The following is a 19,930-nucleotide window of genomic DNA, read 5'->3' on the forward strand; positions in this document are numbered from 1 at the left end:
ATGAAGCCACACACACGTGAGACACGCATAGTCCAAATTATTTTAACAAAATAATTTGAAAGCACAGCTGACCTGCGTTTCAATACGATCCACGAATAGATATTCCATTCCAAATTCTGTATGCGTTTTCCTTCCAAATTTCAACAATTGAATCCATGTTGCCGATTCGGGTTTTATAATAATCCCACTGCTGGATCAATTATTTAACACCCAAATGTTCTACTTATTTCATCTGCGCTTTGTTTTCTACGCTTCGTTTTTCCTATGATGCCGTGCATCATCATTGTATATTGCTCATTTTTGTGTTAATTATTGTTTCCTGTCCTGATTCGATTATGCATTTGAGCGTTTAGTAGCTGAATTCGTTTATAAAGAGCAGCTGAAAAGGAAAGGTTTGGGTAAAAATAACATAGCGAAGTCTGCATTCTTACAAAATGCCACGAATGTATGCTTGTGAGTTTTGCAAGCAAATGTTTGTTTCCCCCTAAAACAGAAGTAATTTTAAATTACCAGTAAAAGTAATCCCACATTTTATCCCCAAAAGAACGTTCGAGTAATAAGCGTTGCTAATTAATACACATAAATAAGGAACGCAGTTTTGGCGAGCAAAATTCTTTTAAGACACATTGTTCGATCGAGTGAAGTCAAATTCAATTAATATACCAAAAGAAAAGAAAAACAAACAAAACGCTTAACAGTAACATACATGTATATTTCACCCATCTGTGCTAAAAGGTAGAAGAGGCGTATACGGGGTGAGAAAGTGTTGGGTTTACCGTAGCTTTATTTATTAATCCGTATCAATTCAAGTTACCCTCTCATGCGTACACCACACACATCAGTTTCATACATTACTTAATCTACGCAGTCATACATACAATAACAATCATACACACACACACACACGCACACACATTCTCTCTCGCTCAATTAAAAAAACATACTAAATATCACGTTCATTCGCTTACACGATCTGATTTTTTCATTAATTCACACCTAATCTTACACATACCTTTAAATACCACCCCATCGATTTTACACACCCCCCTCGCGCAGTTTTTTTTGTTATCCTCTTTAGTATCATATTTCCAACATTCATCCCGTTGTTTATCGCGTGGATTTAGATTCCTATTAGTAATAGGCAAAATACCACCCAATCCGTTTACCCTCGGAGATGAGAAGCACGAATAACATACTTTTTTTATCAACCCTTATGCTCGTCCATCCACACTCAACCATTTCCACCGCGATCGCGTTCATCCACACGTTGTCCACGCTCACAAAACGCTCGAGGAAATAGTGCATACATAGTATCATCTCATATAAACGCAATCCGTGTATTCCTTCGCACAACGCGCAAACAACAACACGCTCACTGCCTCGATCATTCGATTTCACATGTTCTTTTAACGCAATCATACATACTCTTTCGCTTTCTCTCTTTATCTCTCTTTCTCTCTTTTTTTTCTTTCTTTCTCTCTCTCTATCTCTCGGTATCTCGTTCTCGTACGCTTCTTTCTCCATTTACATCCTCATTTTTTCATTCATTTTTTTCATCATGCACACACAGCACATACACCATCATACGCATACACACACTCAGCACCTATCTATTCCACATACAGCATAGATCGCGCACACACACCAACCACACCATTACTAAATTCGCATGACTTTACCGTACTTTTTTTGTTTTTTTTTGTCTTTTCTTGAGCTACATACTACGAGTGTAATGGTATCTGATAATTGGTTTACTCATTCCCTATACTGTTGTGTAGTAACTATTATGTCGCTTGGCAATCTGCTTCGCAAACTCCGGATATAGTGTGGGATCAAAGATTCATCATCGTAATTATTCCGCACAGTACAGAATGGAATGGAAAGGGCAAAATTATAACCATAGAACAGATGGAGAGGAAAACGGGGAAAAAAGAATTTATGGTGTAAAATCAATCCGATAAACAGAAATATGTAGTCAGCGCAAACGAAAACGGGAGCGTTCCACGCTTTTTGAGCATAAGTTTCTAAATTTTGTATGACAAACAGTTTCACGTCCTGTGTCACAGGTGTATGGAAGGGAGGAGGAGCGGTTCTAAGGATATGCAATGTGTCCCATTTTCCAACTGTTTTTACAAAAACCAACTGCGCGGAACTTCACTCGGTCAGATTGTTTGATTACGGAGAGGATGCATAAGGATGAGAAAATAAAAACAAGCAAAAGAAAACTTAGCTTAAAGCAAACTAAACGACGTGTGCCCACGGTGAAAGTTTGTGTTTTTCTTGCCTTCTGTTGTTATCGCTACACTACTACTCCTATTCGCTTCAGTCCCTCTGTTGTTTCTTTCCTCTGTTTAATGATGTTTTCTTTCACTATGGCACACACGTTGTATTGTGTAGTATTGACTCGCTATACGCCTGTATTAAGACCAGCTACCTATCCCAACCTAGAGCGATAGTGCAACATCCTACAGATTTCAAGAGCCTCTATGTGTGTACCACCCTCAGTAATATTTGAATGGATGATGCATGGATCTCGTTATCGATTCGTAAACTTTCTGGTTTTGTTTCAGATTTCAGCTGCACATAAATATAATTGTGAAAGTGTAACCTACATCCCATTATTGCTCTATTGCTCATCTATTTATCTACTTAGGTGCAGCAGGTGCGAACTAACTTTCTGTTTTCTTTTTCTGAAGTTCCTAACCAAATGTGGTTTACTACTACTAGCTGTCAAGGAGGGTGTTGTGTTTTAATAATCACGATTTTTACTCTTACAATCGCAATCGTTCGATGCCCACCTGCATCCGATTGATCACAAGCGGCAGATGGCAATACGAATCTGTATATGTGTGTGTGTGCTTGGCTTGTGATCATGAACGTAAGCCATGAACACTACCCGCACCTAGCAAATTACAGCAAAACTACGATAGCTTAGTTCCGCTGGGATAGATCATGGGAATCAAGAAGGCAATTAGAACAGGTATTTAACGGGATTCGGTTTTGGAATTGTTTATGTGTGTTCATTAATGGTAAAAAAATAACAATACATCAGAACAAACGCGATAACAAAAATGTGTTCAAACTAGTGTGTTAATGTATATGTGTAGAGCGGTTGTGTGTGCTTCATCTCTTAATCGTATAAGCTCTTTTAAAGATAATTTAATTTAATCGATAGAATTCCTGCACTGAGAGACATACATCTAGAAATTGTTTCTATTTCATTCAAGAATAGGGGACTTACTTGAGAACGTGTGACGATGTGCTTGTGAGCAGCTGGTGTTCGATTTTAGATGTTGGGAGAGGGGGTTGAAGAATCCGATGAATAGATGCTGTTGAATTTGCATAACCATGAACCAGATGGACGGTAGTGGCATCGGTCACACTTCGATAACTGTGCTTTGCCCTGTCCAGCAGAATTTGCACACGTCATGTCTGTGCGAAGTATGTATTTCAGCTAATTTTCCCAGCGTTACTATGGATTTTGGAAATTGCATGGTGTTGTGTTCCCCTTTCCGTCGGATGGTTGTTTTGTGATGGAAGGCGCGTCTCCTTTGGGCGTCTAGATCTGCGATTGCATCTGAGATGTTGCTACTATAACCGATGTGTGTCCAAGGTGAGCAGTAAAATTTTCTCTACGTAACGCTAATTTTGTGTTGGCTTCATCTGCAGTCGCAAAAAAAAGCAACAATGTAGCGCCGCTTGGTGCTGGGTGTGACGATTGTAGTAAAAGTATCTATACAGGTTGAGAGCGAGTACAATTTATGTTGCAGGAACGGTGGTGGTTGGTGTAGCCCCGCTACTGTTGGCGTAGCTAATTGTGTTACCATTAATGCTGAGTCCGAATCTGCAATGAGCGACGAGAATCAATTTACGGATGGCTTGGGGTTGGCTACACGAACTACGGCCGAGGCAATAAAGCAGGAAAATTACAGTACCCCCAACACGTAGCGATTATGTTCACAAACGGTCATGTGCGGAGCTATTGTGTGATGAGCTAAAGTGAGTTGTGAGTTGTAGTCCTATATCTGGCACATTTCATAAGCTACGACTGAGTGGACTGTATGGAGATGAACTAAATTTGCCTTAGTATTATGGTGGACTCATATATATATATCTATAGCGTATGATCAAATACTTCGTAGAAAGTTACATTTTGTAGTACATGGTGATAATTAATGAAACCTAGACTCATGAAACTAGTCAATCAAATAACATCCACAAATGTGTCCCGCCCGACGAATATCTCAAAAGGATATACAGGAAGGGGCAACAAATTAGCAATATTTGGAAAAAAATTTAGTAAAAACACACACAATTGTAGTATTCAAGTTAGTATAACACACGAAGAATGTTTAGGATACAAACAATGTAACAGAAAACAATGAAGCTGAATGTTGTATTATGCTGGACGACACAAAGTAAGAAACAAATAAAAATAAAATAGAATATGCGCGCATGGTAAACAAAGCGATAATAACGATTTCATTGAAAACAAAAACAGGGACAGAAGCGAACAAGAATCCCTTTCCGAGCGGCCAGCAACATTATATAGGACAATGAATCCTCACCTTGAAGACATTTTCTACTGATCGGTTTAGCAGGCATCGAGAAGACTTGCGTTTGTATGTGATCGATGCCAGTGACGATGACGTCAGAGTATCAAACAACAGAGTTGGATCGATACATATTATGCATTAAAAATATAATATTCAAACACTACTCAGGAAAAACGCTTCTCTCCTTCCCATGGTTTCGCATATACAACGAAGCGGAAGGAGAGCGGGTTGTCCGTTCATACCCGCAACAAAATGGCACCACATAACGTTCGGGAACTTTGATATCACTATTTCCTGCGGAAAATAGTGTTTGAAAGAATGATTGCATATTAACGTAAAATAGAACACTTCCAGCTTATATACGAATTAATGACTGCTTTCGTAATTTTAAGTCGCTCTAGTAACCAGAAAAATTATCATAAAATATCCAATTCTTTATGATGTTTAGTACGCGTATGTTGTATAGGAAAAAAGGACGTTAAATACGTAATGTTCATGCTTTGGTTGCCTTCGACGATCGTGGATCGTGTGGTTAACATTGGCCAACGTTGCATCACTTACCAACTCGAGTTCACCGGCAAATTCTTCACCCTCTTGATCTCCCGCATGGCCCAGCCGGCAAGTGTTTTCGTGCGGTTTGTGCGTGAGTTTTTGCCATCGTTCAACAGCTCGGTGATGCTCGGATCTTCCACAAACTGCAACATCATGGGCCCGAACGCGCCACACATATCACCAATGAGTCCGGCCGCAATCGCAATGTTGCCGTCCGAAAGCTCCGAGTCTTTCGCGATCGAGACGATATAGCTGACGATGAACGGAACGTGTGGCAGGAGTGCGTTAACGTCTTCCAATGGCTGCTTGTCCGAGCCCTTCAGACCCTGCACAATGCCAGTGTACGCTTCCAGCACGCTTTCGCGCAGCTCGTTCAAATAATCAATCATGTCGTAGTCGTGTTGATCGATCTGTACCTGGGTGGCTGCGGCAAGCATCGGCAGCACAACGTTCAGATACTTCTTGAAGTCTGGTCCAATACCAAGCGCCATGTCACCGAAAACGGTTAAGATTTGCGGCTTGACACTGCGGTGAAGGTTCGGGTTGCTTAGGTTCTGTAGCAAGAGCGTCATGATGTCGTCACAGTAGGGCAGGATCTTACTCTTCAAGCCTCGGCAAATGTCTCCGGCCAGGCCAACTGCCGTACAGCACACCTGATACTCCTGGTGGCTCTTGAGGCCCATGTACAGATATTCCTTGAACGCATCCATATACTTGATGAACTCTTCACCGAGCAGGTCCACCAGCGTCGAGACGGCCATCAACGCATCCTCTTGGACGCCGCACACTTTGCCCGAGCTGGAACTGAACATCGTCAGCAGTGCGACCATGATGGCGTCCGAAATTTGCGGTGCATCCTTGGCGTCTACCTTGCGCAGCACTGACTGGAGCGAGGCGCACAGCAGCGACTGCAAGTCGTTGAATTGATGCCGATCACTGTGCGAGGAAATGTGCGATTCCATCTGCAGCACGTGATTGATGCGCTCCAGAATCACCATCGTCGTGCGCTGCACCGAAACGTAGCAATCTTGCGGCGAGTTTTTCACCATCTCCATCAGCGCTTCGTAAGCGGAGGAGCGCAGATTGCCCTGACCACCATCCGGTCGGTCGGTTGCTTCCAGCAGGCTCGTGATGATGAAATCGAAGTACTTCGACAGACAGTACGTCTGTGGCGGATCATCCTCGATGTTGACAGCCTCGTAGGCAGCATCGGACAGACCGGTGAACGCCCAGCAAACATTGGTCGCTACGCGCGGTTCCGCCTTCAGACCGTTGAGAAGCGCCTTCAGCAGCGGCTCCAGATACACCTCCTTGATCGCCACCTCCGGGATGACCTCACAGATGCGCCCGAATGTCCAGGCGCACGTGTCGCGCACGATGACACTCTCATCGTACATCAGCTCAATTAGCGTCGGCATTGCCTGTTCGAGCATCGGTTTCAATCGATCCGTCTCGAGAGCGCTCAGTATCGAACCGAACACCATCACGGCCGCATCCCGGAAGCGCCAGTTTGTCGATTTGATGTTCGCGTTCACGAACGGCAACACGTGCGGCACGATCTCTTCGCCGCAGCACGTGGCGAGCAGCATTAAGCACACGCCTGCCGATTTGGCCGGATTCCAGTCGTCCTCGTCGTCGAACTCCTCCTGATGGGTCAGTTTCTCCATCAGCACGGGCACCAGATACTGCAGGGCACCACGGGCATAGTACTTCGAGACGCGGTTCGGCAAACGACCCGTCTCGGACGCCTCCTGGGCCTCGATCGCTAGATCAATCTCCTCGTCGCTGACGTTCGACCAGAACTCGATGCCCTGCAACGCGATCTGTTCGTTCTCCGACTTCATCGCCTCGAGCGTGATCGGGAAGAGGGCCTGCGCCATGTACGCCTCCATGTGCTGATAGTAGAGGGTCAGAATGCGCACCAGACACTGAAGCGCAGCCACACAGATCTGCGTATCGGTCGATTGCGTCGCCTCACACACCACCTCCATGATATAGTTCCGCTCCGCCGTCTCCTCAAAGTTGGCCTTTGTGAATTCAAGCGAATTGTGGAGCGCATTCGTTGCCGCCAACCGGACGTGGTTGGAGGGTTCCGACTTGCGCATACCGTGTATGATGGCGGTAAGGATCTGGTTTGACTGGTGTTCCAGAATTTCCGAGTTGATGTCCTGGCAAATGTATCCGATCGCTTCCAAGGTCGATTCACGCAGCGCTTCCGTCGATTTTTCGTTCACCACATTGTCCACGAGCTTTTGCATCAGGTCGGGCCACTGGTGAACGGGCAGATCTGCCACGGCAACGTACGCAACGCACTGAGCAGCTGACGAAGGGCGCGATTCTTCCGTACCGAGTGTTCCGAGAATCTATAGGCGGGAAAGGGAGACCCCATATCATTGTATGCGCAACATAAATCACACATTCATTCAGTAGCACCGACTTACATTTTTTCGAATATACTCTTTGACATCCTCGGGAAATGCTCGCCAGCGGTCTTGATACTGTTGCTTGATCGTTTGATCTTTGCTCGTCAGGTGGTTCTTTAGCTGCAAACCGGCCGCCATACGGGCGACCGTCGAGTTGCCTGGGTACACCAGCACATCGGACAGCGCCCGCAGGAAGTCTGCCAAGTTGGTAGAGGCCGCCTGTTCCAGGAAGTTTTTCGCCGCAAGCAACTCATCCTGATCTGTGGAGACAGAAAGGGCATAAACCGTTTATTCGTGGAAACTTGCCATTGTTTGCCAAAGCAGACAGGCAGACCAGAAATGTGAGATTCATTCTAATGGTCGGGAATTCTACGACTGCCGCAAACTCCCTCGGTCAGCTCGTCCTGTGTGCCATGTGAACCCATTCATCACCAACATGCATAGTTATGTTTAGCGAGATCGACTGTTGCTTTGCCCACACACACCGATGGCGCAAGAGACATTTAAGTGCCCCTCGCGAAAGGAAAGGGAACGCCATTGCATTTCATCACACTCGCGGTCCACATTTTGCAGGTTATGTTGGCGCCCCGTACGCTCTCTATCGCTGTCATTTTTTCTCTGACTGCCGCTGCTTTTGCTCTTTCTCTCTTACAAAAGTTTCCTTTTGCTGCCACCAGGCGGAGCACAAAACGGCCCAGTCGCACATACGCGCATGCATGCACATACGCACACACAAAGCAGAACACGCGAGATTGCACACAAAGTTACATACGTACAAGATGTACACACACACGCGCGCGCATATACACACACAGAGATCAACCGAAAGGAAGGCGGCTGAGGCGAAAAGTAGCCCCCGCGCAATGCCTCAATCGCCGATCGACCCGCAGCAACAAGAAGGTCGGCAAAAGCGGGGAAGAGAATGAGTAAATTCAAGGCAACTGTGTGTGCCGAACATTCAATGAAACGGAAATAATGCCATTTTCCAACGGTTCCGACGGAACACAGGGAACGGAAGGATTCCTGTGTAGCTGTTGTCTTTCTTTTTTTTTCTAGAACAATCCTCTCCAGTAACGCTAGAGGCTTTCCCATAGATCGCCGTCCCGCCGTCCTTTATCCCGTCGCGGACGCTGACCCCCTTCTTCTCCTGGGCGATCCAAGGCTTCGGGCAACTGTACAATCTTGGCACACACGCACACCTTTCCCCTCCCGGTGAATTCGACGATTCGCACAACTTACCTGGCGAGACGGTCTTCTCGAGGATTTGCACTATATGCATCATGGGTGAAGCGGGTGCTGTAGACGGATTACACCAAAAAACAAACGGCTACTGGTTGCCGCAAATAAAACAAGGATGATGATGGTTTTTGGAGGAGCTTGGCTTGCTCACTTGGGTGCCTCTTTTTCACTTCTAGCACGGGGGCGACTCACGCGCACCTCGCACAAACACACAAACGTAGGCACGCACTGACGGAACAAATGCGAAGGGATGCACACACACACGCCGTGGGAATTCCGTCACTCGTCCAACGAAGGCCTACAATGAACTACCGATTTCAGCGTAATATTTACTCGTTCCACGAAACAACAGAATGTTCAACAGATTTTACAGCTACAGCTGGAAAGAAGCTCTTCGTTTTTCGATGCGGAAAAGCGTTTTCACGTCAGATAATCGCTGACTGATTGCTTCGTCTTTTTTCCAATCTCCACCTTCTCGCACACTTCGAGCCAAACTTTTCACGGGAAGCGCTAAAAATTGACAGGCGCGCATAGCGTAGCCGTCGCCCCGCTTGGGCTGGTCGTTATTCCGGTTTGTGACGTCACAGTTGTCTGGCAACGCACATCACTTCATCTCGGTTTGTCTGGTAGCGTTCAATCATGGGTGCACGACCGTGCATGGTGTTCGATTTCTGGTTTCATGCATTTTTCTTCATAATATCGCTTTAACTGAAGGTAATTCAATCTTTTTCTGCATGTCTATGTGTTTAAGTGGAAATTTTGTAGCTTTCAAACTAGTTAAAACTCTGTTTAAAGTTAATAATCGGTCATTTGAGCGTTTGAAGTACATCCCGCCACTTACATAAACATGCAAGCAGCCCTGATGCTTTCGGTTGTCAAACGTCAACATTGACCGTTAATTTGATTGCATGAATTTTTAATTTGAATTAACGACAAATTTGCTATCATAAATTAACTACTTGCGTGTCTGGTAGCATATTTTAAGCAGCATAATATGAAACTCACCCGTTTCTTGTCGTTCAGCAAGTGACGCAATAAATCAAATGTGTAAAAAACTGATTTTCCGAACAAAGTGTGTCATTGATGTTAAGCAAACTTAACGAAATTTCAGGGTTGTGCATTAAATATACCAACAGAAAATGAACGGGAATAACGAAGCCTGTTTCAATTTGTATTTGATATCAATTCTAACGAACTATACTTTAACGTAAATTCAACAAATATTGTTTCACCTTCGCCTCATCCAAGTTATCCACGATCGTCACATTACCACTGCCTTCGTTCATGTGATCCAGCACCAATTGGCCGCGGGTTAGCCGGCCATTCAACTCAACGTCTCCGCTGTACCGTTTACTTTCCACGAGCAGGTGAGGGTGTACCAGCAGCATCGAAACCAGCAAATCGCAAGGCATCCAAATGCGATCCTTTTCCGGCAGCTTTTCTAGCGCTACACGTTCGACCTGGTTCAAAATGTCGACGATTGTTTTGTTGCTATTCCCCAGCACGTCCATCCGCCACTCGAAGCTGGTAACAAGGTTAGGGCGCAAGGCCGTTTCCCATGGTATAACAACGATCGGACCTTGGTAGGCATTAAACGTGATGCTAGCCGATTCGGGATCGTTGTAGAAGTTAAATTCAGCTGCACTCTGCGTGTTACCGATGCCGTGACGATTTCCCCCCATCAGGTAGATGGCCTTCAAGAGCGTGCGTGTAGCAGGGTAAACTTTCAACAGCAATGCAAGATCCGTCAGCGGACCAAGGTTAACAAATATCACTTCGTTTGGATGCTGCAATTGTAAGAAGCATAAACATTGTTATAATTCTCTTTCGCTCCATTTAATGCTCTTAACCCTTAACCTGGTCTATCAGCGTGTATAGCTCTTGCAGTGCGTGTTGTCGCTCGTGTAAAGGAGCGCGTGTCGGTTCCCGTTCGAAGACGACATCTGAAAAGCCATCGGCGCCAAAGTACATCTCGTCCGGGTTTACCGATGGCTCGGGAAGCAGTATCCGCTCATTCGAACCAATGTATACCGGAATATCCGTACGCTGTAGGGCATCGAGCACTCGCAGCACGTTTGTGGCCACATTTGTAACATTGGTGTTGCCCTTCGTGCAGCAAATAGCGAGTACGTCCACTTCTTGTTTAGCTTCCAGCAGATAATACAACGCCCATGCATCATCTGCACCTGCATCCGTGCTTATCACCACCTTGGTGCGATCTTCAAACGATAAACGAGAGGATTCGTAAACAAAACCAAACCACTGCATCCACTGCACTTACCTGCACTGTTTACATTAGCCACTAATGCGCATAGCAGTGAAAGAAGCTTGACAAAATCAAAGATATCCATTTTTTCACACGCCGTAAGTTCCTTCCGCCGTTAACAAGAGCTGATTGTAGATGATTGCACAAAATTTTGCAGCACTACCGTGCCTGTCTGACCGTTGTCAGACCGACTAGAATCGTAAAAGCGAATTGCATGTTTGTTTACGCAATGGCGAGCAACAGTGAAGAGCCCCCCCCCCCCATCACGCGAAATCAATCGACGGTCGGAGAGGGGACCCTTTTCATTTACAGCACGCTCGTTGCACGTGTATTATCATTATCACATGTCAGAAGAAAAAAACAGATAATTCGTACCTACCAAGCGTCTGGAAATCGCGTTATCGCGTGTGAAAGTGCTACAGACGTTTATGTGTAGGGTTAATTGTTTTTGATTGTACCAATGAAACCTCTGGTATGCTTAAAGGCCTTTTTATTTCCTTTATTTCGGTTCACTGGCGGACATACTGATTCGTATAGCTCACAGGCTTTGCAGCAATCCAAGAATGTAACTACCCAAATCCTCATCTTGGTTAACCCAGCTCACATTGCAAATCTTGTGCATACCGGGCACATTCGGCTGGCCAACCGATCCGATGGCGGCGGGTTGCTCTTCCGTTTCGATTTTTATATTAACTGACTCTACGTTGATGGAGTTGTTATCATTCATCGTCACCGTCCAGCCGGAAAGACGTTCGTTCAGCATGTTATACAGCTTCTCGATCGTGCGCATCGGCGGTCCTGGATCGTCCAGTTTTATCTTTGAGATGAACCTACGGAAGAGATCGTTTGATAGAATTTGATAGTAAATTGGCACACACTGGCAGAACAAAGTCTTCCTTACCTTATCACATGCCGATCAATGCCGGCCTCGTTGAAAATCTCGTCAATGCTCATGAGAGAAATTTTATTATCCTTCATCACGAGAATTCCGTGTATGATGCGCCGCCGCTTCGGATCCGGTGGCTGGGCATTGTACTTTTTCACCTCATCCTTCAGGATCGACAGTGACGTCTCGACCGGTATTTTGATCGGTGTACTGATGGTGCACGTCTCCCCGTTGGCCGGCGTGTAGCATTCGATTTTAAATTCCTCTCTAATTTTCTCCTTCAGAAACTCCATCTTGACCGCCTCGCCGTGCACGAGCATCACGTTGCGCGGTTCGCAAAACTGTATCAGCTGCATAATACCCTTGGCGTCGGCGTGAGCGCTGAAGCTCATGTATTCGACGGACATCTTCACATCCACCACCTGTCGGTTCTCGAACTCCACCTTCTTCGCGCCGCCAAGAATCTTGTGCCCGACCGTACCCTGCACGCAGTAGCCCGGCATGATGACCATGTTGTTTTCGTTCGGTGCCCACTTTTTGAAAATCTGCAGCGACAATCCGGCGTGCAGCATGCCCGGCGTAGCGAACACTACCATCGCGCCGGGATTATCAATGTAGCCTTTGTCGAACGGTTTGATGTGCTTGAAATCGAACATATTGCGCTGCACGAACGTTTTGCGAATTTTCTGATTCGTCCAGGTAATGAACATCTTATAGTAGTTGTTCGCCTTCTCCGTCAACCCCACCGCAAAGTACACGGGATACTTCAGATTCATTCGCTCCCAGTACGTTTCCAGCAGTATGCAAAGTTCTTGCGCACGTCCAAGGGCAAACACCGGTATCAGAACCTTTCCGCCCTTGGCCACACATTCGTGCACTTTTTTGAGAAAGTCTCGCTCGCGGCATCGTTTCGAGTCACGGATCGTGGTGGCGTACGTACTTTCGGTGATGAGCAGGTCCGGTTTACATTTATCGATCCAGGCCGCGCCAAGGTGCCGATCCGGCGTCATATTGTAATCGCCAGTATACACCACCGACTGTGAGCCCACGCGAATCCAGAACATGGCAGCCCCCAATACATGACCGGCGTAGTATGCTTTTATCTCCAGCTCGCTATCGACCATAACGCTCTGATGCAGCGTCACCGCGATCACCTTCTTCATGCAATCCTTTATCATCTGTGGCGTGAAGAAGTTGCTTTCACCCTTGCGCTCCACGGCCACTTTGCGCATATCTTCCAGCAGGATCGGTGCAATTGCCTTGGTGGGATGTGTCATGTAGATTGGACCGGTGTAACCGACCATTTCCGTCATGTACGGCAAAGCGCCACAGTGATCCAGATGGAAGTGCGATATGATCACGCAGTCGATGTGGTTGGTTATCGGTCCTTCCGGTATAATGAAGCTGAAGTCGGGGAAACGGCGCTCATCATTGTATCCCATGTGCATGCCACAGTCGAGCATTATGTTTTTGCCTGCCATCGATAGCAAAATACAGCTTCGGCCGACGTCCTGGCCAGCGCCAAGCGGTGTTATTTTTATGTCCGGCATTGCTGCGGGACGAATCGATTCACTCCAGCGGGTGCAAGGTTTTGTACACTGTTACTTCTCTAATCGTTTTACAAACTACAGTTCTCTGGTTAGGTTTCTTTCCGTAATAACTCAGCAAAGTAAAATAATTATTTACGTTTGCCGCTCGTAGCAAATAAAAAAACACGATATTCTGTGAAACGTCAAATCATATGGCTGACAGCTGGGGTTGCGCGCCTACCCAAGTAGCAATTGTACTGAGGCGGCGTTCTAGCAATATGATTTGTTCGGTAGGAACTGTGCTACGTTGGCTGGATTATGCCATAGTAGCACAGTTCCTACCGAACAAATCATATTGCTCTGTACAATTGCCAGAATAACCAAGGTACCGAAAGCACCACCAATTTATTGCACTAAAAATCCCGTTGCATCAAAGAAAACCAAAAATATCACTTTGGTTGGTTAAACTAGTGGTCTCCAATATGTGGTCCGTGGTATGAACAGATCCACGGACGCGGAAACGCGTATAAGGCCGAAAATACACGACGCGCGTTTAAACGCGTATAACAGTTCCGCCGAGATATCCAGCATGAGCATCTCTGCGTTTCCGCGGTAGCGCGTTGGAATGACATTTAATTTCAATGGCTGGATTGTTATACACGTTTCCGCGGGCACAGTTATATAACCAAAGCGCCACAGATTAAGCTTAAACGACTGGAAAATCAAATATCTATATAAAAAAAGATCAATAGATGATGTTTTATAACTCATCAATACATGTCTGTCCTTTTATTGCTATGTGTTTCGCATAGCGTCATCCTATATACCCTTCTAAATTTCCGAGCAAAAATCTATAAGAATGACCGTGTGATCAGATACATGGGTATCAATACCATCGACCATTATTAAATTCCCACATGCTTTTGTTCTGGTGATTCACATTAGAGTCTAGTATTTAAACAATCGTATCGTCGTTCTAGCTCATAACTTCAATGCGAAACTAAACAACAGTGCTGAGAGAAGTAAAAAGCTCTCAACGCGAGGAAAGTTCCACTGTGTGGCTATTCCACCAATAGATTTCCCACCACCTTTTTAGTTATTTTTAGAATGAATCAGTCGTTTGCCGTCTGCTAAACGAAGTATTTCTAGATTCCTTTTAGGTTGAGAGCTTGAGTCGTTTAAAACCCGTTTAATGGTCGTTTAGTGGATTTGTGGCACTTGAGATATACCCTTCTAACTAAGCCATTATTAGACGAAGGTAGGCGAAACACATTGCAAGAAAAGGACAGAAATTCATTGATGAGCTATAAAACGCCATCTATTGAGCAAACCAGTGAAGCTAAGAAGCTTTCGTTTTTTTTCTATGGATATTTGATTTTCCAGTCGTTTAAAGCTCAATCTTTGGCCCTTGGGTACGCTTTTAGGCTTTCTTTTTCCAGTTACAAATTCAAATTTGAGGACAGTTTTCATGACAAGGGCCATATTCAATGTACGCTGCTGCACGGCTTCCGGTAGCGCATTCAATGCCGCAAAACATTCAATAGTCTTTCGGTTTTCGTTGATATATTCTTTTTTACGCATTTAGAATCTTTTAAGCAACAGTAGCATTAAAAAAATTACTACATTTTTATTCAATTTCTTCGTTTGCCTAACATTAGTTTTACTTAGATAATCTCTCTTTCAAATAATATATAAACCATTTAATTTGTAATATCGCAAATTAAAGCTATCTTTAGTACATACTCACTCTCTCTGCATTTGGTTCTGTTTCTAACGTACATTCTACATATGGCGGCGGTGGACTTTCACCCGCTGTTGGTACATCATGGCGTAACCGTGGGCTTCGTGTTAGCGTACCATTGCCGTTTGGCCGGATACTAATCCAGGTTGGTTGCTGATCGCCACTCAGCCCAAAGGAAGCTTCCGGATCATTCGATAGCATTTGTTCTTGTTCTGATTGGTTGTGGGAGCTGTACTGTTCCCACAAAGGTTCTGCATCGGAAGCAACACGCTGCACCACATTGACCGCTTCCCGCGGCTCGTCGCGGGTTTGTGTTGGCGGGATATATCGGTTGTTAATGTTTGCAAGCTGAGAGTTGCTCCGCACGTACCGGTGCTGCCGTTTGGAGAACAGGTTGACTAAAAATTGACGTGTGTGCTCATGATTGCGATAGATTTCATCCTGCAGTGGTGCCGAGCTGGCTGGAAAGCGGTCATTGCGCGCGAAAACTGGCGATTCGTTCAAACGGGTGTCTAAAAGAGAGAAAATTAAACAATTATCAGCAACTGATTCTGGGACCTACAGTACATTCTTGATCAGACATTACGTTCGAACTGATTTCGACCACGAATTTCTCGTGTTAGCTCCCGCTGCAGGCGTTTATGATCGGGGATTTGGTGTGCCCGTTTGCGTGCCGATCGATTGCGACAGCTTCGCACTGCCCAGCTTACAGTGTACGTCGTGAACGAACCCACTAGTAATCCTACTAAGGCACCACCAATGAATACACCGATTCGAAAGTATCCACCACATTGCGCCTTCTTACGCGATAGTAGCTGTTTGTGCGCGTGGTACAGCTCGCTGTACTTTTTTTGACATTCGGCAAACTGTACGCAAGATTCTTTCGATAGATCATCTTCCAGCTCAGTGTAAGAGCAGCTGCGATTCATGAAGAGCGGCCAGTGAAGCTCTCCGCCGTCTCTAGATAGCGATGGTTTTGATGTGCCCCAAACGTGCTCAATCGCGACGTCTTGGCGGGAATTCTTTTTTTCCTGCAGTGCAGGATCTTCCATAATTCGCTCAAATCGATCGCCCTTATAGCTGAGGTCTGAGAGTACTGAGAGTAAAAAAGGTACAGTGTTTAAAGATTGCCAATATATAAGTAAAAAAAAAAACGTGTCAATATTTACTTACGACAACTATCCACGATTAACGTTGGCACTCTCGTTTTCATCCATCGTACCGTGCTGCGTACGTCTTCTGTTTTGCAATCCCACCGGTTATCCATCAAGTTGAGTGAGTTCAATTTGCGCAGATGTGCGAAAGGCACGGTAGATAGGCTGTTCATGATGTTCTTCGCCAGATCCAAAGACTTTAAATTCGGCAGATCGATGAACATGGTATCGAACACGTGCGGTATACGGCAGCTGGCGAGATGGAGAAACTGCAAGTGTATCCGAAAAGGGAGGTGGGGGGGGGGGGGGCGTTAGTATTCAATTGAGAAGACAGAACCGATGGATACCATCTTCTAACGAACCATTATGGAGTAGCTTTTCAGGAATGGTGCGTTTGGCAACATCATAAAATTATTGCCGGAAAGATTTAAATCCACTAGCTGCAGATTTCGCTCAAACAGGTGCTCGTTTAGGTGCTCCAGCCGATTGTAGGACAAGTCGAGTGTAGTAAGTCGTTGTTGATTTGCAAAAGCGTCGAGTGAAATCGTTTGAATTGAATTTTCCGATAGGAACAGTTTAACCAAATTGTCGTAGTGCTGTAATATTGGAAAGTAGATCAAAATGGGAATGAAAAGTAAATATGCTGGTACTAGCTAAAAAATGGCTTTTATGTATCTTAAGATATCTTACTGAATTAATAATTGTATCTGAAGTTGATTATAATCTGAAGAATTGGATTTTCTACAAAAAATGTGTTCTTAAGAACTATGAACAAATATCTTTAATTTAATTAGTTACAATCAAGGATTTCAGTCTAATTTCAATTTCTAACATAAAAGGCAAAAACCAAGTGAAATTTTCATGTTTGTAAAATGCTGACTGTGCCATAGAGTTTTTTTTTTTGTAAAATTATTTACCATGAAGTTTTCATTTTCGATCGTTGATATGATGTTGATGCTAAGATCAAGAATTTCCACATCGTACGGTACGTCGGTGTAGGTGTTGATAAGCTTTTCATTGCTATACAAGAGACGAAGGAAATAGAAAGAACAAAATGCATGAGTGAGGGAGAAAGCGAGCGGTTGCCATTGCTCAATCGTTGCTCGAAGATAAGACAACGCTCACTGACTAACAGCGTTGAGTCAACCAAAACTTAGGCTCAGATACAAAGGGATATATTTTCAGCTCGCACATACCTACAGTCTGCCCGTTTTAGATCTTCAATCACATCACAGCTACATATTTTTGGACAGAATTTACTACCACCTTCACTGCCGCTAGCTAACACTACTGCGGAAAGCTTTGTCGTAAGCAGTATAACGCATACCACTGTACGAAAAGTATTCGAGTCGTAACCTTTTTCCCTCATTGTGATATACACTTCAGCTAGTCACGCGGTAAAAACAGGTGAAGAGAGCAAACAGATGACTGTATAATGCCAAAGAGCAAGAGAACGAGAGAAAGGGAGAGAGAGAGCGAGCACAAACCGGAAGTATTTTCCGAGTGTATTGTTTCGTTTCAGCGTTCGATTGTTGTCGAAATCGATTGATGAGCTGTCACTTTGTTAATCGGTTCGGGTGTAGATCGGTGATCTTACACGTTACATTGCACCGGTTTTGCCACTTGTCACATTTTTCTCACAGCATTAGCACGCGTACACAGCAGCTTCCACCAAGCCAACGTAGAAAACCTTCCGTCTTCCGGAGCGGAGGAACAGAAACGCACTGGTGGCTAATGTCGTTGATCGAATTTCTGTCCTCCATTGAAGCCACTGTTATCGTGTAGGACTGTGGTACCGTCGATGTTCTACCTGCTGTTGATAAGATAAGCTACGGGGTCCATACGATGCGTGTACCCGCTAGAGGCCCACAAACGGTGCTGTGGTTTGAAGAAACAAACACACGTACGGTGCGGTGTGATAACGCACACTAGAGAGCTGTTTCTAACACCGATCACCACGTCCATGTCGGCGTGGGTGGCTGTAAGTAAGACTGGGCTTCTGCGTAAATAGAAAAATGCACTGGCTTCGTACGCACAGGTGTCCGAAGGTAGCAGCAATTGTTGTGCCTGTTTGCCGCTTTTTCGGATGAGTCATGTTGGGTCGTGTTTGAAACACGTGAATGCATATTGTCGTTGAAGTGATAAGAAGCCGCTTTTACACTGATACAGTTTGCTTTTTGACCGGCTTCAGATATGGATTGGAAAAATAAAAAAATAGCAAAAGGTATCGTGTATTGGTTAACGTGTTTCTTAGTTAACGTGTTTCTCTACATATTTTAACCATACGGACCGTCCTCGACCGCAAGCATGGTCCTTGTATGTTGACTAGTGATGGGTATCTATCTATCTATTTGGCGTAACGTCCTACGCAGACATGCCGGCCTTTACAGGCTTTCAAGACTTAATTCAATATCATGCAGCCAGATAGTCAATCCTTGCTACGGGGGGACGGTCCATTCTAGGCTTGAACCCATGACCGGCATGTTATTGAGTCGTTCGAGTTGACGACTGTACAATGGGATTCCGGACTAGAGATGGGTAAAGTTAGCAAAAATCTGGAGTCGACTCCGATCCGACTCCGATAAATTCGGAATCTACTTCGGAAGCTAGGTCCGCCCTGCATTATCCGGAGTCGTTCGGAATGGTTCGGAATCGTCCGTAATCGTCCGGAATCGCCCGGAATCGCGTGGATTCGTTCGGAGTCGTTCAGTGTCGGAGTCGTCCGGAGTCGTTCGGAGTCGTTCGGAGTCGTTCGGAGTCGTTCGGAGTCGTTTGGAGTCGTTCAGAGTCGGAGTCGTCTGGAGTCAGCCTTCGAAACAAAGTCCTATATACGACAACTCTGGACGACTCCGAACGACTTCGGACGACTCTGGACTACTCCGGACGACTTCGATTCCAAACGACTCCGAACGACTCCGACTCCGGACGACTCCGGGCGGCTCCAGTCAACTCCGGGCGACTCTGACTCCGGGCGGATCTAGTGGTTCCATTTTGCTGGAGTTGGAATCTGACTAATAATAGTCGGAGTCGGATCGGAGTCGTGGGTGCGCTGCGGAGAGCACATCACTAATGTTGACTGCCTGTGTATGTTTTCTCTTCTTCTTCTTCTTCTGATTTTGACCCGTAGGTGCGGCGGGTGCGCTAGGTCGTAGTCGGAATCAAATCCTACCCGCGGGGTGCTACGAGTTCGAGTCGTCCCGAATGTTTAGTAGGTACGAGTAAGCATAAACGACTCCGACCCGTTGGTGCCGCTAGTTTAAGTCGGGTCGGGTCAAGGTAGGTTCGGATGGCTTACGGATGGCTTCGACCCGATAGGTTCGGGTCGATCCGCCCATCACTAATAACAACAAGGTATTATGGACTTGTCTTTACCACTAATGGGTTTGTCTATCAGAGATTATTGATTACCCATGGCATGATGGTCAGTACTTAGTGATGGTAGATGGTGGTGTGATGGAAGGTCCTCACGGTTCACACGGGGTTTGAGCGAGGTGGGTTATTGTAATATGTTTATTTAGTAAAAGTAATGAAGTCTAGATAGTCCCGGGCAATAAGGATGACATGATCGTTCCGATAAGCCTTGT

General features: G+C 45.4%; 4 protein-coding genes across 7 annotated transcripts; all 4 read right to left on the reverse strand.

Moving 5' to 3' along the window:
• Positions 1–749: 749 nt before the first annotated feature.
• LOC120959942 (importin subunit beta) lies at positions 750–9,289 on the reverse strand. 3 transcript variants are annotated; one of them, XM_040383737.2, is made up of 5 exons: positions 8,771–9,289; positions 7,550–7,791; positions 5,118–7,471; positions 4,569–4,850; positions 750–3,844 (listed from the first exon to the last, which is right to left on the reverse strand). In XM_040383737.2, exons 1-4 carry the CDS (start codon positions 8,811–8,813, stop codon positions 4,844–4,846), a joined length of 2,646 nt encoding a protein of 881 aa, XP_040239671.1. In that variant the 5' UTR covers positions 8,814–9,289; the 3' UTR covers positions 750–3,844; positions 4,569–4,843. The 3 variants fall into 3 exon arrangements, with proteins under 3 accessions (XP_040239671.1, XP_040239669.1, XP_040239672.1); XM_040383735.2 differs by lacking the exon at positions 4,569–4,850 and having other exon boundaries at positions 750–3,832; XM_040383738.2 differs by lacking the exon at positions 4,569–4,850.
• Positions 9,290–9,910: 621 nt separating this feature from the next.
• LOC120957388 (uncharacterized) lies at positions 9,911–11,224 on the reverse strand. The gene is made up of 3 exons (XM_040379579.2): positions 11,052–11,224; positions 10,628–10,989; positions 9,911–10,557 (listed from the first exon to the last, which is right to left on the reverse strand). Exons 1-3 carry the CDS (start codon positions 11,119–11,121, stop codon positions 9,973–9,975), a joined length of 1,017 nt encoding a protein of 338 aa, XP_040235513.2. The 5' UTR covers positions 11,122–11,224; the 3' UTR covers positions 9,911–9,972.
• LOC120957387 (integrator complex subunit 11) lies at positions 11,152–13,656 on the reverse strand. The gene is made up of 2 exons (XM_040379578.2): positions 11,938–13,656; positions 11,152–11,866 (listed from the first exon to the last, which is right to left on the reverse strand). Exons 1-2 carry the CDS (start codon positions 13,470–13,472, stop codon positions 11,575–11,577), a joined length of 1,827 nt encoding a protein of 608 aa, XP_040235512.2. The 5' UTR covers positions 13,473–13,656; the 3' UTR covers positions 11,152–11,574.
• Positions 13,657–15,060: 1,404 nt separating this feature from the next.
• Positions 15,061–18,132, reverse strand: LOC120958144 (uncharacterized). Of its 2 annotated transcripts, XM_049608856.1 has the most exons (7): positions 17,834–18,127; positions 17,543–17,732; positions 17,264–17,366; positions 16,709–16,942; positions 16,366–16,615; positions 15,779–16,288; positions 15,061–15,704 (listed from the first exon to the last, which is right to left on the reverse strand). In XM_049608856.1, the coding sequence occupies exons 2-7, from the start codon at positions 17,713–17,715 to the stop codon at positions 15,184–15,186; spliced, it is 1,791 nt and encodes a 596-aa protein (XP_049464813.1). In that variant the 5' UTR covers positions 17,716–17,732; positions 17,834–18,127; the 3' UTR covers positions 15,061–15,183. The 2 variants fall into 2 exon arrangements, with proteins under 2 accessions (XP_049464813.1, XP_049464814.1); XM_049608857.1 differs by having other exon boundaries at positions 15,590–15,704; positions 15,774–16,288; positions 17,543–18,132.
• Positions 18,133–19,930: the final 1,798 nt, after the last annotated feature.

Source organism: Anopheles coluzzii, chromosome 3 (assembly GCF_943734685.1).
Source record: "Anopheles coluzzii chromosome 3, AcolN3, whole genome shotgun sequence".
Classification (NCBI taxonomy): domain Eukaryota; kingdom Metazoa; phylum Arthropoda; class Insecta; order Diptera; family Culicidae; genus Anopheles; species Anopheles coluzzii.

Bases quoted from the DNA above. Each gene is read 5' to 3' on its own strand.
- LOC120959942 (XM_040383735.2), bottom strand. From the start codon at position 8,813: ATGATGCATATAGTGCAAATCCTCGAGAAGACCGTCTCGCCAG. The intron at 7,792-8,770 runs GTAAGTTGTGCG...CTGTCTCCACAG, and splicing joins CGAGAAGACCGTCTCGCCAG to ATCAGGATGAGTTGCTTGCG. The intron at 3,833-5,117 runs GTAAGTGATGCA...ATTCGGACTCAG, and splicing joins TTGCCGGTGAACTCGAGTTG to CATTAATGGTAACACAATTA.
- LOC120957387 (XM_040379578.2), bottom strand. From the start codon at position 13,472: ATGCCGGACATAAAAATAACACCGCTTGGCGCTGGCCAGGACGTCGGC. The intron at 11,867-11,937 runs GTAAGGAAGACT...TCTCTTCCGTAG, and splicing joins ATTGATCGGCATGTGATAAG to GTTCATCTCAAAGATAAAAC.
- LOC120958144 (XM_049608856.1), bottom strand. From the start codon at position 17,715: ATGAGGGAAAAAGGTTACGACTCGAATACTTTTCGTACAGTGGTATGC. The intron at 16,943-17,263 runs GTAAATAATTTT...CCAATATTACAG, and splicing joins TCGAAAATGAAAACTTCATG to CACTACGACAATTTGGTTAA. The intron at 16,289-16,365 runs GTAAGTAAATAT...TTTTACTCTCAG, and splicing joins GTTAATCGTGGATAGTTGTC to TACTCTCAGACCTCAGCTAT.
- LOC120957388 (XM_040379579.2), bottom strand. From the start codon at position 11,121: ATGGATATCTTTGATTTTGTCAAGCTTCTTTCACTGCTATGCGCATTA. The intron at 10,990-11,051 runs GTAAGTGCAGTG...TATCGTTTGAAG, and splicing joins GGCTAATGTAAACAGTGCAG to ATCGCACCAAGGTGGTGATA. The intron at 10,558-10,627 runs GTTAAGGGTTAA...TTACAATTGCAG, and splicing joins TATACACGCTGATAGACCAG to CATCCAAACGAAGTGATATT.